The sequence below is a fragment of the Salvelinus alpinus genome, chromosome 7, assembly GCF_045679555.1.
Source record: "Salvelinus alpinus chromosome 7, SLU_Salpinus.1, whole genome shotgun sequence".
NCBI lineage: Eukaryota > Metazoa > Chordata > Actinopteri > Salmoniformes > Salmonidae > Salvelinus > Salvelinus alpinus.
This window is the reverse complement of record NC_092092.1, coordinates 42,854,742-42,870,214: the sequence shown is the minus strand read 5'-3', so window position 1 is coordinate 42,870,214 and position 15,473 is coordinate 42,854,742. Positions and strand designations below refer to the sequence as shown.

General features: G+C 42.1%; 1 protein-coding gene across 1 annotated transcript in view; it reads right to left on the bottom strand.

The window, feature by feature from the left end:
- Positions 1–1,457: 1,457 nt before the first annotated feature.
- The window catches only part of LOC139580171 (BTB/POZ domain-containing protein KCTD8-like), a 66,763-nt gene continuing 52,747 nt past the window's right edge, over positions 1,458–15,473 (bottom strand). The window contains exon 2 of the mRNA XM_071408728.1: positions 1,458–3,729. Within this exon, the coding sequence (XP_071264829.1) occupies positions 3,230–3,729 (500 nt within the window). The 3' untranslated portion in view covers positions 1,458–3,229. The remainder of the gene's footprint in view (positions 3,730–15,473) is intronic.

Sequence of the window (15,473 nt, the reverse complement as noted above, 5' to 3'; positions counted from 1 at the left end):
GGACCTCAGAATGTAAGATTCTTGCTTATGCATGCATCAACCAGCACTATCTAACCCAGAGTGGGTGGCTGTCATTATGTTCGGAGAGTCCATCCACTTTCCTGCGTTACCATGGAAACGATGCTAACAATGCCAGCAAATCTTCATCTTTTATTTCCCGTTCAAATATATTCAAATGGGGCCTCTTACCGACCTCTTGTAGATGAGCCCTGATTGCAAGAGATGGACCAAGGCTGTTTTTATTGGAATTCTTACCACATTACTGGTTTCTGAGCGTATCGGACAGCATCAGTATTGCTTCAACTATCAGTGAAATAATCAATTATCGAAAAACATTGTTCACATTTCCATTTTCTGACATATTTGGTCCCGGGCAGAGAAGAGAACTTCACCTGCTAAATGTGTTGTGATACACAGCAATTTCGTTTGAGACTAACCGCATGATCATTTCAGCACCGTGGATCGAGACAATTTAGACGAGCAGGGTTAAACTCAGTGAAGCATGTTTTAAGAGACTCTGACACTCATTTTCTTCTTATTCAAAGAGCAAACGCAAAGCAGTCAAAGTGTTCGTGTAATTTGCCACCACATTTTCCCATCTGTCAAAGCAATTTGGCACGTTGGGTTTTCTTCAGTTTACTAAGCTTCGGTTTGTTTTTGCTTTGTGCACTGTGCTCATGGTAAGGGATTCGTAATTGGGTTGTACACAATATGTCTGAAAATTGTGTTGATGGAAATCTTGTAGTTCCTCTAGTTTATAACATATTTTATTGAATGCATTAAATGTCTTTAAAACGAAACATCTCGCCTTGAAAATGTGCTGTACACACTACCAAAAAAACTGGCGTATACTGGCCACCTGATATAATACACAGATCTTAGTGTACCTCTGCAGAGCAAATATAGATAGCCTTGACAATGTGCATTGCCTCAAAACAGAGCATCAAGGCATGTTAACCTCCGTTATAATTGAAAAACTCCTGATCTCCAATTCAGGTCTTTGGGGAAGCAGGAAACTCATGAAAATGGCCAGCAGCTTTTTCCTCGTTAAGCGACACTTTTATTAGATAAAAGATTTTCAACAAATAGGGACTTACAAAAACAGTCTTCCATTGCTGAATAATCCGATTTTTCTGTGATTTTCATAAAAGTTATTGGGTGAGCAACAGAAAGACGACTTGAGGTTAACACTGCAGCAAAGGCTTGGTCTTCAGCACACCATATTTACTGTGGTTCTCTACAAACACAAACACTTCCAAAACTGTGCTGCTCCAACCATTGTTTTTGATTGGATGACTTTTCCCAAGGTTCAAATCCTGATGTAAAATATGACAAAACCAGCCTCTATAGTCATTGTAAGAAAATTGTCTTCCCCTTTCTTAGCCCAGCACTGAGAGATTTATACATAAAAAGCTGGTTTCCCAGACACTGATTAAGCCTGGTCCTGGACTAAAAAGTGTCATAACATGATATATTTTTATTGTAGAATAAAAAAGTAGCAATAAATGTTATTACTCACATATTGACCATGGACAACAACAGTAAACACAAAGGACGTCAATGGTAGGTACTGAATGGACATCTTCCACTCTTTCCACTATGTGGATTTACAAACTTCTTAAACAATTCACATGTTGAACACTTAATTATCTACAGAGAGAATAATGTACTTTAAATTAAGTCTTTAGCGGTATACAGTTTATCTATGTTTTCTTATTTGTTAACAACAGTCATCTGCATTCACAACAATTTCAATCCACTGACACTGAATGTGTCAAATAATGGAAATATACACTCAGTTACCAGTTTATTAGGTACACCCATCTTGTACCGGGTAAAAAAAGCCAGACTACGGTTTACAACTGCACATGGGGACAAAGATCATACTTTTTGGAGAAATGTCCTCTGGTCTGATGAAACAAATATAGAACTGTTTGGCCATAATGACCATCGTTATGTTAGGAGGAAAAAGGGGGATGCTTGCAAGCCGAAGAACACCATCCCAACCGTGAAGCACGGGGGTGGCAGCATCATGTTGTGGGGGTGCTTTTGCTGCAGGAGGGACTGGTGCACTTCACAAAATAGATGGCATCGTGAGGATGAAAAATTGTGTGGTTATATTGAAGCAACATCTCAAGACATCAGTCAGGAAGTTAAAGCTTGATCGCAAATGGGTCTTCCAAATGGACAATGATCCCAAGCATACTTCCAAAGTTGTGGCAAAATGGCTTAAGGACAACAAAGTCAAGGTATTGGAGTGGCCATCACAAAGCCCTGACCTCAATCCTATAGAAAATGTGTGGGCAGAACTGAAAAAGCGTGTGCAAGCAAGGAGGCCTACAAACCTGACTCAGTTACACCAGCTCTGTCAGGAGGAATGGCCAAAATTCACCCAACTTATTGTGGGAAGTTTGTGGAAGTCTACCCAAAACCTTTGACCCAAGTTAAACAATTTAAACGCCAATTTGTAAGTCGCTCTGGATAAGAGCGTCTGCTAAATGACTTAAATGTAAAGGCAATGCTACCAAATACTAATTCAGTGTATATAAACTTTTGACACACTGGGAATGTGATGAAAGAAATAAAAGCTGAAATTAATCATTCACTCTACTATTATTCTGACATTTCACATTCTTAAAATAAAGTGGTGATCCTAACTGACCTAAGACAGGGAATTCCTACTAGGATAAATGTCAGGAATTGTGAAAAACTGTGTTTAAATGTATTTGGCTAAGGCGTATGTAAACTTCCGACTTCAACTGTATTTTGCCCATTCTAACATTCAGTCGAACAGTAACTGAATGCCTCTTTGCATGTCTGCATGCTTTATATAGCATGCCACAGCCACCTGACTTACTGTCTGTAGGAGCGAACCATTTTTGTGAACGGGGTGGTGTACCTAATAAACTGGCCACTAAATGTACAGTAGTCATATACTGTTCACATAGGCATATTGTTTCAAACGTAATCTGCAATGCAATCTAGAACTGAAGAGACAACATACCGGTAAAGGGGAGTTCTGCTGTGCTTCTTTTAACATATGCCCCAGAAATGCATGTGCTTACTAACCTTGTGCCTCCCCTCACAAAAACAGTTTGTTGACGATCCGTTTAACTTCATTTGAACTGGAAGACATTTTAGATCGAATCATAGCACTTAAAACCAGCCAAATGGAGGGAATCCAAATTAAAATGACTACTGCATGTGGCATGGTGATAGAAAAGGGTCCCTATAGACCATACTTTTGGAGTAGTTCGGACTGCCACTGCCGCTTGCGCTCGGGGAAAGCCTGTGGGATTTTGATGTTGTTAAAGTCCTGTATGCACTGCTTCATCTCTTCCTCTGCGCTGGGTCTCTCCGTGTTCTTCTTCCTGCTCAGGCCGCCCTCACGCCCCATCAGCGGCTGGAAGAGCTCGCTGTTGCGTCGCCTATCTGGCAGCTGCATCCACTGCACTGACGAGCCCTTCTTGGAGGGCCGCCCAAGGGTGAGGGTGCTCGGCTGCCGAGAGACAGACTGGAGGGCTCCGCAGGGGGCCAAGGATCCCCCGCCGCCTCCCCCACCCAAGTTGGGACCGTCCTGGGGCGAGGTGGCCTCAGAGTGGGTCTCGGAGCTGGAGGTGGAGAGTTCGTTGAGGGAGGTGCCGCTCTCGCTGCCCTTGTCGGTGCCCAGTTTGTCCTTCTGGCGCTCCTCACAGTCCTGCTTGGGGGAGACGATCTTCGATGCCGGCCCTGCCAAACACACAGCAGAGAGACAAGGTCAGTCACATGTTGAGACAATTGGAGTAAAGAGCACCTGTGTATGTCATGCTGCCATTTTCCCAAAATGTCTCCTTCAGTGCCACAGCCATTCCACTTATTTTATGTTACAGTACAAGCACACCTAATTCATCTTGGTGATTAGTTGACCAGTTGAATCAGTTGTGCTAGAGTACTCTCTCTCGCTCACGCTCACGCTCTCTCTCTCTCTGGTTACAGTAAGAAAGCTAACGCATCTCAACACCCAGCATAAAATCCTTGTCAGTAGCTAGGCTTCCATCCAATTGGCTACAGATGTTCATGTAAATATTCTGAAATCTGCATACAAACAATATGTGCATGTTTACAAATAACTCATTTTGATTCAAGTGAAATGGTGCCTTTTTGCAGCATTCGTATTTTGTGATATTCCACAGCTCAGATTTTTTGTAGAATGAGTTTGGTTGAATCTGACCCCTGGTTGTATAGCATCAGAACTAGAGGCATAAATTATATTATGTCGATTCTACAATTTGCCCATAACATTTAATTGAAATATTAAACATGAATTTCATCAAAGAAATGCTTCTACACCCCCCTACCCACTGCAGAATAAACAAAAACACAGCAATTATCTACATTCACAATAGCTGATATGGCTTGTGTTCAAATGTCAGCCTGCCTGGGGTTTTTGGTGGGCCGCTGCATTCCCGTATTAGCAAACACATGCAGGCTGTAAATCAGTGATGCACCTCAAAGGCATTGTAATTCAAGGCTTCCACTTTGGTTTACTATCTCACTAATAGCAACAGCAGCCAAGACCCCAAGGACGCCAAACATCATTCACAATGACTGCCTCCACCACAGAAACCAATTACATATGTAGATCCGAGATTACTCATCCCACAATGCAGTTCCTTTGTGTGTACAGAGATGTTTCTACCTCTGGGATTTACAGTAGTGACAGAGACAGATCTCGTTATCTCTGACACACACGCTCGTGCGCACACACATGCTGTATCTCTATTGCTCCCCCCCCACACAGCAATTTTTTAAAGTTGAATCGAATCAGTGCCAGGTTTAGTTTTTCCGTCTTTCTCTACACTCAGTGGCACGAAGGGAAAAAATAATGCAGTAGACTGCAGAGGGTCAGTAGAAATCAAACCAATTTAGAATGTTCCCTGGGCCTTTAAAACGGAGAATGTTCTGTCCGACTGTCTCCCATTTGATTTGAAAATAGAGCATGAATAACTTGCTCCTCTCAATGCTTAGACAACTAAAGTCAAGCTAATAGAGGGACTTTAGAGTTAGTGAGACAGTACACCAGAGGAGAAAATGTGACTCCGTTAGATAAATAGCATATCATATAAGGAGTAATGACCTACCATTGAGTTCTTCTCCATTTTTCATCTTGTTTGACAAAGGCATGTCATATGTGGCTCCCTATTCTACCTTGGCATTCATCAATGTGCTTTTGTGTGGGATGGTTCTTGGCACCCTATTCCAATAAGTCTTAGGGACGCGCGACTCAATCGAAACCACATTGCAGTATTAAAAGAAGAGTGTCAACATAGCTTTATCAGCGGAGTCAGATGAAATTGCAGAATGGTTTGGGTGACTATAATTAATAGCAGGTAGACTACACAGGTAGATTCTTTCCAGTTTTCAGAATAATAATGTGTTCATGAGCAGTAGTTGTAGTGTTAGTGGATAGCGGCTATTTTGATGAAAGGGTTCACTCATGTATTTTTTTTATGCGATTGTTTTACATACTGGCTACTGTCGTGACTTTACTTTCATTCATCTGATGACTGTTATTTATTTAGTCAACTAACTATGTGTCACGTCCTGACCATAGAGAGCCTTTTATTCTCTATGTTGGTTAGGTCGGGGTGTGACTAGGGTGGGTTATCTAGGTGATTATATGTCTATGTTGGCCTGGTATAGTTCCCAATCAGAGGCAGCTATTTTTCGTTGTCTCTGATTGGGGATCATATTTAGGCAGCCTTTTCCCACTGGGTTTTTGTGGGATCTTGTTTGTTTGTGTGTAGTTGCCTGCTAGCACTGCATTTGACTTCACGTTTCGTTTGTTCTGTATTGTTTTGGTGAGTTTCTTTAATTAAACGTGTGGAACTCTACGCACGCTGTGCCTTGGCCCGTTAATTCTACAAACGATCGTGACACTATGTTTAATTGTTACCCGATTAAATTAATCATGTAACAATTAACTCATTAGGATTTGGGGCAGCACGAGAGCCATTGTTTAAAGAGTTACCATCTCCCGAATTAAAGTCTAAAGGTCTTTACCTATCACATCCATAAAATAGTCAACCTATTAATTATAACCTCATATCATATCATTCTGAACAGTCGTATCCTCCTGCATTTACAAAAACCCCAGCCTTACTTGATTCAGTACTACACAAATTGGTTTAATTAATTATTTACTAAATAACTAAATGGTAACACAGGTAATATATTAAAACAGGCCCTAGCATACTGACAATATGGCGGGTTGTTACAAAGGAGATGGAGAGGGAGAGAGAGAGAGGTGCAGAGACATAATACTTTGGTACATTTAGAAACTACTCTCACAGTAATCATATACTTTGCACACAAACTGCCGCCCATTTGGAGTAAGAAATCATGAATGTATTTACAGTGGCTTGCGAAATAATTTACCCCCTTGGCATTTTTCCTATTTTGTTGTCTTACAACCTGGAATTAAAATAGATTTATTTTTGTATCATTTGATTTACACAACATGCCTACCACTTTGAAGATGCAAAATATTTTTTATTGAGAAACAAACAAGAAATAAGACAAACTGAACTTGAGCGTGCATAACTATTCACCCCCAAAGTCAATACTTTGTAGAGCCACCTTCTGCAGCAATTACAGCTGCAAGTCTCTTGGGGTATGTCTCTATAAGCTTGGCACATCAAGCCACTGGGATTTTTGCCCTTTCTTCAAGGCACAACTGCTCCAGCTCCTTGAAGTTGGATGGGTTCCGCTGGTGTACAGCAATCTTTAAGGCATACCACAGATTCTCAATTGGATTGAGGTCTGAGCATTGACTAGGCCATTCCAAGACATTTAATTGTTTCCCCTTAAACCCCTCGAGTGTTGCTTTAGCAGTATGCTTAGGGTCATTGTCCTGCTGGAAGGTAAACCTCCGTCCCAGTCTCGAATCTCTGGAAGACTGAACAGGTTTCCCTCAAGAATTTCCCTGTATTTAATGCCATCCGTCATTCCTTCAACTCTAACCAGTTTTCCAGTCCCTACCGAAGAAAAACATCCCCACAACATAATGCTGCCACCACCATGCTTCACTGTGGGGATGGTGTTCTCGGGGTAATGAGAGGTGTTGGGTTCGCGCAAAACATAGCGTTTTCTTGATGGCCAAAAAGCACATTTTTGTCTCATCTGACCAGAGTACCTTCTACCATATGTTTGGGGAGTCTCCCAAATGCTTTTTGGCGAAAACCAAATGTTTTTGCTTATTATCTTCTTTAACTTCTCTTGGGTAGGGGGCAGCATTCGGAATTTTGGATGAAAAGCATGCCCAAATTAAACTGCCAGCTACTCATCCCCAGAAGATAAGATATGCATATTATTATTAGTACATATTATTAGGACAAACCATTCAGATTTTCATTTTTTTTTAGGTCACTCTCTTTTCAATGAGTTTTCATTGGGAAACCAGATTTCTAAGGGACCTTCTTGCAGTTCCTACCGCTTCCACTGGATGTCAAGAGTCTTTAGAAATTGGTTGAGGTTATTCCTTTGTGTAATGAAGAAGTACGGCCATCTTGAAGGAGGGTCACTCGAACACAGATCATCCCGTCTTCAATTTGATCGATTATTTACATTAAAAAATACCTAAAGTTGTATTACAAAAGTTGTTTGAAATTTTTTGGCAAAGTTTACAGGTAACCTTTGAGATATTTTGTAGTCACGTTTCACAATTTGGAACCGGTGTTTTTCTGGATCCAAATCAATGGACATTTAGGATATATATCGATGGAATTAATCGAACAAAAGGACCATTTGTGATGTTTATGTGACATATTGGAGTGCCAACAACAGAAGCTCGTCAAAGGTAAGGCATGAGTTATATTTTTATTTCTGCGTTTTGTGTCGCGCCTGCAGGGTTGAAATATGCTTCTCTCTCTTTGTTTACAATGGTGCTATCCTCAGATAATAGCATCGTTTGCTTTTGCCGAAAAGCCTATTTGAATTCTGACATGTTGGCTGGATTCACAACCAGTGTAGCTTTAATTTGGTATCTTTCATGTGTGATTTAATGAAAGTTAGATTTTTATAGTAATTTTCATAGTAATTAATTTGAATTTGGCGCTCTGCATTTTCTCTGTCTTTTTGCCAAGTGAGACAGTAGCGTCCCGCCTAAACTCAGATTTTTGGATATACATATGAACTTTACCGAACAAAACAAACATACATGTATTGTGTAACATAAAGTCCTATGAGTGTCATCTGATGAAGATCATCAAAGGTTAGTGATTAATTTTATCTCTATTTCTGCTTTTTGTTACTCCTCTCTTTGGCTGGAAAAATGGCTGTCTTTTTCTGTGACTTGGCTCTAACCTAACATAATCGTTTGGTGTGCTTTCGTCGTAAAACCTTTTTGAAATCGGACACTTTGGCTGGATTTACAACAAGTGTATCTTTAAAATGGTGTAAAATACTTTTATGTTTGAGGAATTTAAATTATGGGATTTCTGTTGTTTTGAATTTGGCGCCCTGCAGTTTCACTGGCTGTTGACGAGGTGGGACGCTACCGTCCCACATACCCTAGTGAGGTTAAGCAATGGCTTTTCTTCTGGCCACTTTTCCGTAAAGCCCAGCTCTGTGGAGAGTACGGCTTAAAGTGGTCCTATGGACAGATACTCCAATCTCCACCGTGGAGCTTTGCAGCTCCTTCAGGGTTATCTTTGGTCTCTTTTTTTCCTCTCTGATTAATGCACTCCTTGCCTGGTCCATGAGTTTGGGTGGGCGGCCCTCTCTTGGCAGGTTTGTTGTGGTGCCATATTCTGTCCATTTTTTAATAATGGATTAAATGGTGCTCCTTGGGATGTTCCAAGTTTCAGATCTTTTTTTAGAACCCAACCCTGATCTGTACTTCTCCACAACTTTGTTCCTGACCAGTTTGGAGAGCTCCCTGGTCTTCATAGTGCCGCTTGCTTGGTGGTGCCCCTTGCTTAGTGGGGTTGCAGACTCTGGGGCCTTTCAGAACAGGTGTACATATACTGAGATCATGACAGATCATGTGAAACTTAGATTGCACACAGGTGGACTTTATTTAAGTAATTATGTGACTTCTGAAGGTAATTAGTTGCACCAGATCTTATTTAGGGGCTTCATAGCAAAGGGGGTGAATACATACAGTGGGGAGAACAAGTATTTGATACACTGCCAATTTTGCAGGTTTTCCTACTTACAAAGCATGTAGAGGTCTGTAATTTTTATCATAGGTACACTTCAACTGTGAGAGGCGGAATCTTAAACAAAAATCCAGAAAATCACATTGTATGATTTTTAAGTAATTAATTTGCATTTTATTGCATGACATAAGTATTTGATACATCCGAAAAGCAGAACTTAATATTTGGTACAGAAGCCTTTGTTTGCAATTACAGAGATCATACGTTTCCTGTAGTTCTTGACCAGGTTTGCACACACTGCAGCAGGGATTTTGGCCCACTCCTCCATACAGATCTTCTCCAGATCCTTCAGGTTTCGGGGCTGTCGCTGGGCAATACGGACTTTCAGCTCCCTCCAAAGATTTTCTATTGGGTTCAGGTCTGGAGACTGGCTAGGCCACTCCAGGACCTTGAGATGCTTCTTACGGAGCCACTCCTTAGTTGCCCTGGCTGTGTGTTTCGGGTTGTTGTCATGCTGGAAGACCCAGCCACGACCCATCTTCAATGCTTTTACTGAGGGAAGGAGGTTGTTGGCCAAGATCTCGCGATACATGGCCCCATCCATCCTCCCCTCAATACGGTGCAGTCGTCCTGTCCCCTTTGCAGAAAAGCATCCCCAAAGAATGATGTTTCCACGTCCAGGCTTCACGGTTGGGATGGTGTTCTTGGGGTTGTACTCATCCTTCTTCTTCCTCCAAACACGGCGAGTGGAGTTTAGACCAAAAAGCTCTATTTTTGTCTCATCAGACCACATGACCTTCTCCCATTCCTCCTCTGGATCATCCAGATGGTCATTGGCAATTTTCAGACGGGCCTGGACATGCGCTGGCTTGAGCAGGGGGATCTTGCGTGCACTGCAGGATTTTAATCCATGACGGCGTAGTGTGTTACTAATGGTTTACTTTGAGACTGTGGTCCCAGCTCTCTTCAGGTCATTGACCAGGTCCTGCCGTGTAGTTCTGGGCTAATCCCTCACCTTCCTCATGATCATTGATGCCCCACGAGGTGAGATCTTGCATGGAGCCCCAGACCGAGGGTGATTGACCGTCATCTTGAACTTCTTCCATTTTCTAATAATTGCGCCAACAGTTGTTGCCTTCTCACCAAGCTGCTTGCCTATTGTCCTGTAGCCCATCCCAGCCTTGTGCAGGTCTACAATTTTATCCCTGATGTCCTTACACAGCTCTCTGGTCTTGGCCATTGTGGAGAGGTTGGAGTCTGTTTGATTGAGTGTGTGGACAGGTGTCTTTTTTACAGGTAACGAGTTCAAACAGGTGCAGTTAATACAGGTAATGAGTGGAGAACAGGAGGGCTTCTTAAAGAAAAACTAACAGGTCTGTGAGAGCCGGAATTCTTACTGGTTGGTAGGTGATCAAATACTTATGTCATGCAATAAAATGCAAATTAATTACTTAAAAATCATACAATGTGATTTTCTGGATTTTTGTTTTAGATTCCGTCTCTCACAGTTGAAGTGTACCTATGATAAAAATTACAGACCTCTACATGTTTTGTAAGTAGGAAAACCTGCAAAATTGGCAGTGTATCAAATACTTGTTCTCCCCACTGTATGCACGCACCACTTTTCCGTTTTAAATTGTTTAGAATTTTATGAAGCAAGTAATGTTTTTGCATTTCACTTCACCAATTTTTACTATTTTGTGTATGTCCATTACATAAAATCCAAATAAAAATCCATTTAAATTACAGATTGTAATGCAACAAAATAGTAAAAATTCCAAAGGGGATTAAGACTTTTGCAAGGCACTGTACGTGTAAATGCCTTGGGTATCTCTGTCGGAACCAAGCCTTCTTGGAAAGGGCTTGGGTTGGCCCTTTCCGCGGAACACTTGTAATACTCTGATTGTCCAAAAGGGGTCCCCATCCGTCTCTTCTACTGTTGCTCTCAACTGCCTTCGCCCGGCAACCGGCGATCCATCGTGTAGTCCTGAACAGAACTACAGAAGTCACTCTGCTTCCACTCGCTCTGGAAGATGATTCTTTGAAGATAGGCTAGCCAGCTGTATCGATGGTTCTCAGTGGGGTGATGAGAGTAGTAGAATACGATAGTTTGAAGATTAGTTGAACGGTTCCACAAACTGATCCCACTCATAGGGGTGTCCATTGAAAGTTGACTAGCAACACCAACCGGGACCTAAAAGACCCCCACCATGAGCACCCACTAAATTTGCCCAAGAAGAGTCAAACAAAAGAAAAACCCACACCAAACTTAAAAAACAGGAAGAAATATAAAAAGTGAAGAAAAAAAACATAAACAGGGATGATCAGATAAACGATTGTTTGTCTAGAACTCAAATAGGAAGTGCCAACTAAAGGTGTTAACCCTCAACATCTCTCAATGTTAGTGATGGTTGTTTAACAGTGATGGCCTTGAGATAGAAGCTGTTTTTCAGTCTCTGGGTCCCAGCTTTGATGCACCTGTACTGACCTCGCCTTCTGGGTGATAGTGGGGTGAACAGGCAGAGGCTCGGGTGGTTGTTGTCCTTGATGATCTTTTTGGCCTTCCTGTGACATCGGGTGGTGTAGGTTTTCCTGGAGGGCAGGTAGTTTGCCCCCGGTGATGCGTTGTGTAGACCTCACTACCCTCTGGAGAGCCTTAAGGTTGTGGGCGGAGCAGTTGCCGTACCAGGCGGTGATACAGCCCGACAGGATGCTCTCGATTGTGCATCTGTAAAAGTTTGTGAGTGTTTTTGGTGACAAGCCAAATTTCTTCAGCCTCCTGAGGTTGAAGAGGCGCTGTTTGTCCGTAAATCTTTCCACCTTCTCCACTACTGTCCCGTCGATGTGGATAGGGGGGTGCTCCCTCTGCTGTTTCCTGAAGTCCACGATCATCTCCTTTGTTTTGTTGATGTTGAGTGTGAGGTTATTTTCCTGACACCACACTCCGAGGGCCCTCACCTCCTCCCTGTAGGCCGTCTTGTCGTTGTTGGTAATCAAGCCTACCACTGTAATGTCGTCTGAAAACTTGATGATTGAGTTGGAGGCGTGCATGGCCACGCAGTCATGGGTGAACAGGGAGTACAGGAGAGGGCTGAGAACGCACCCTTGTGGGGCCCCAGTGTTGAGGATCAGCGGGGTGGAGATGTTGTTTCCTCCCCTCACCACCTGGGGGCAGCCCGTCAAAGTCCAGGACTCAGTTGCACAGGGCGGGGTCAAGACCCAGGGTCTCGAGCTTAATGACGAGTTTGGAGGGTACTATGGTGTTAAATGCTGAGCTGTAGTCGATGAACAGCATTCTTACATAGGTTTTCCTCTTGTCCAGATGGGTTAGGGCAGTGTGCAGTGTGATTGCGATTGTGTCGTCTGTGGACCTATTGGGGCGGTAAGCCATCTGACAGTCCGAAGAACGAATCTGGGTTTGGCGGATACCAGGAGAACGCTACCTGCCCGAATGGATTGTGCCAACTATAATGGTCTGGGGCTGTTTTTCCTGGTTCGGGCTAGGCCCCTTAGTTCCAATGAAGGGAACTCTTAACGGTAAGGCATAGAACATTCTAGATTAATTTGTGCTTCCAACTTTGTGGCAACAGTTTGGGGAAGGCCCTTTCCTGTTTTAGCATTGGTAAAAAAAAGCAGACATTGAATATCTCTTTGAGCATGGTGAAGTTATTAATTTCACTGTGGATGGTCTATTAATTCACCCAGTCACTACAAAGATACAGGTGTCCTTCCTAAGTCAGTTGCCGGAGAGGAAGTAAACCGCTCAGGGATTTCACCATGAGGCCAATGGTGACTTTAAAACAGGTAGAGAGTTTAATGGCTGTGAGAAAACTGAGGATGGATCAACAACATTGTAGTTACTCAATACTAACCTAAATGACAGAGTGTAAGGAAGAAAGCCTGTACAAAATCAAATTATTTCAAAGCATGCATCCTGTTTTTAATAAGGCACTAAAGTAAAACTGATAAAAATGTGGCAAACAAATTAACTTTATGTCCTAAATACAAAGTGTTATGTTCGGGGAAAATCCAAACCAACACATTACAGAGTACAACGCTCCATATTTTCAAGTATGGTGGTGGCTGCATCATGTTATGGGTATGCTTGTCATCGGCAAAGACTAGGGAGGTATTTTTTTTTAATAAAAAGAAACAGAATAGAGCTAAGCTTAGGCCAAATCCTAAAGGAATATCTGGTTCAGTTTGCTTTCCAACAGACAATGGGAGACAAATTCAGTAGTTGCTTACCAAGACATTGATCGTTCCTGAGTGGCCTAGTTACAGTTTTGACTTAAATCGGTTTCAAAATCTATGGCAAGTCTTGAAAATGGCTGTCTAGCAAGAATCAACAACCAACTTGACAGAGCTTGAAGAATTTTAAGAAGAATAATGTACAAATGTTATACAATCCAGTTGTGCAAAGATCTTAGACTTACCCAGAAAGACTCAAATTGACATTAGAGTATTTTGTGTAGTTCGTTGAGAAAAAATAACAATTAAATAAATTATAATCCCACCTTGTAACACAACAAAATGTGGGAAAAGGCAACGGGTGTGAATACTTTCTGAAGGCACTGCACATGATAATTACAAGCATATCCTATGTAACTACATTGTTCTTATATGACAATTGATTCGGTATAGCCATTGAGCCACCTCAAGACATAGAAATAAACAAATCAAAAATCAAATCAAATGTTATTTGTCACATTCACTGAATACAACAAGTGTAGACCTTACCATGAAATGCTTACTTACAAGCCCTTAACCAACAATGCAGTTCAAGAAATAGAGTTAAGAAAGTATTTACTAAATAAACTAAAGTAAAAAATGTAATTACATATTAACAAGGCTATATACAGGGGGGTGCCGGTACCAATGTGCGGGGGTACAGGTTGGTCAAGGTAATTTGTACATGTAGGTAGGGGTAAGTGACTATGCATAGATAATAAACAGTAAGTAGGTGGGCCACATTTGATTAATTGTTCAGCATTCTTGTAGCTTGGGGGTAGAAGCTGTTAAGAAGCCTTTTGGACCTAGACTGGCACTCCAGTACGGCTTGCCGTGCGGTAGCAGAGAGAACAGTCTATGATTTGGGTGACTGGAGTCTTTGATAATTTTTTGGGCCTTCCTCTGACACCGCCTAGAATATAGGTCCTGAATGGCAGGAAGCTTTCCCCAAGTGATATACAGTGCCGTACGTACTACCCTCTGTAGAGCCTGTCATGGAAATTCATACTGAGAGAGACTTTGTAATTTCTTCAAACAATCATCTTCATTTAATATTGATAAATTATTGCAATAAGACTGTTGGGCTGAGCAGCCTAACCCTTACAGACAATGCAGAGTTTTTATATAGCTGACATTAAAGATGCTTAGTCATTGCTGGTTCCACCCCTCCTATGCAGATTGGGGCATCATAAGTCATCCTGTGGTCATCCAAACCCGGTGCCGTTTCAACCTGACCCCGGCTTAGTTTCCCAGATGCCAGGATGATTAGAACAATGAGGGATTGTTCGAAACTCTTCCAGGCTATCTCTATCTCGGGTCACACACACCACATTTTGTCTATGGAATGCCGGCTTTAGGTGTTTATCACCAAGTCATTGTCAGCTCAAGCTATCTCTGGCAAAACACATTTTCCTTGACCATACGCCTAGTCTAACTGTAGGAAGCTAGAGTGGAGACCATAAAAACACAGCATTAGTAGGACAGAAGTTTATTTTTTTCTATCACACGCCTTACAGTCGGGTCCCAAGCAGTTGCCATACCAGACAACAGTCAGGAAGTACTCGATGATGCACCTCTAGATCTTTTTGAGGATCTGGGGATCCATGCCAAATCTTTTCAGTCTCCTGAGGGGGAAAAGGTGTTGTTGTGCCCTCTTCACGACTGTCTTGGTGTGTTTGGACCATGATAGTTCGTTGGTGATGTGGACACCAAGGAACTTGAAACTCTCGAGCCGCTCCATTACAGCCCGTCGATGTCAATGTGGGCCTGTTCGGCCCTCATTTTCCTGTCGTCCACGATCATCTCCTTTGTCTTGCTCACATTGAGGGAGAGGTTGTTGTCCTGGCACCACACTGCTAGATCTCTGACCTCCTCCCACTAGGCCGTCTCATCGTTGTCGGTGAAAGTTAATGACAGGGTGTGTCTTGTTAAAATTGTTGTTACCAGGTCCTAACCTATTTATCAACACTGGTATTACATGTGGATTTGACGATAGTGGCACCTTGTAGTTACATGTCACATTTTGGTTTGAGTTATTAACATGGTAATTCACAAGTGTCTAAAATGTGCAATTACAAAACAGTTATACTGTATAGTGGAAAA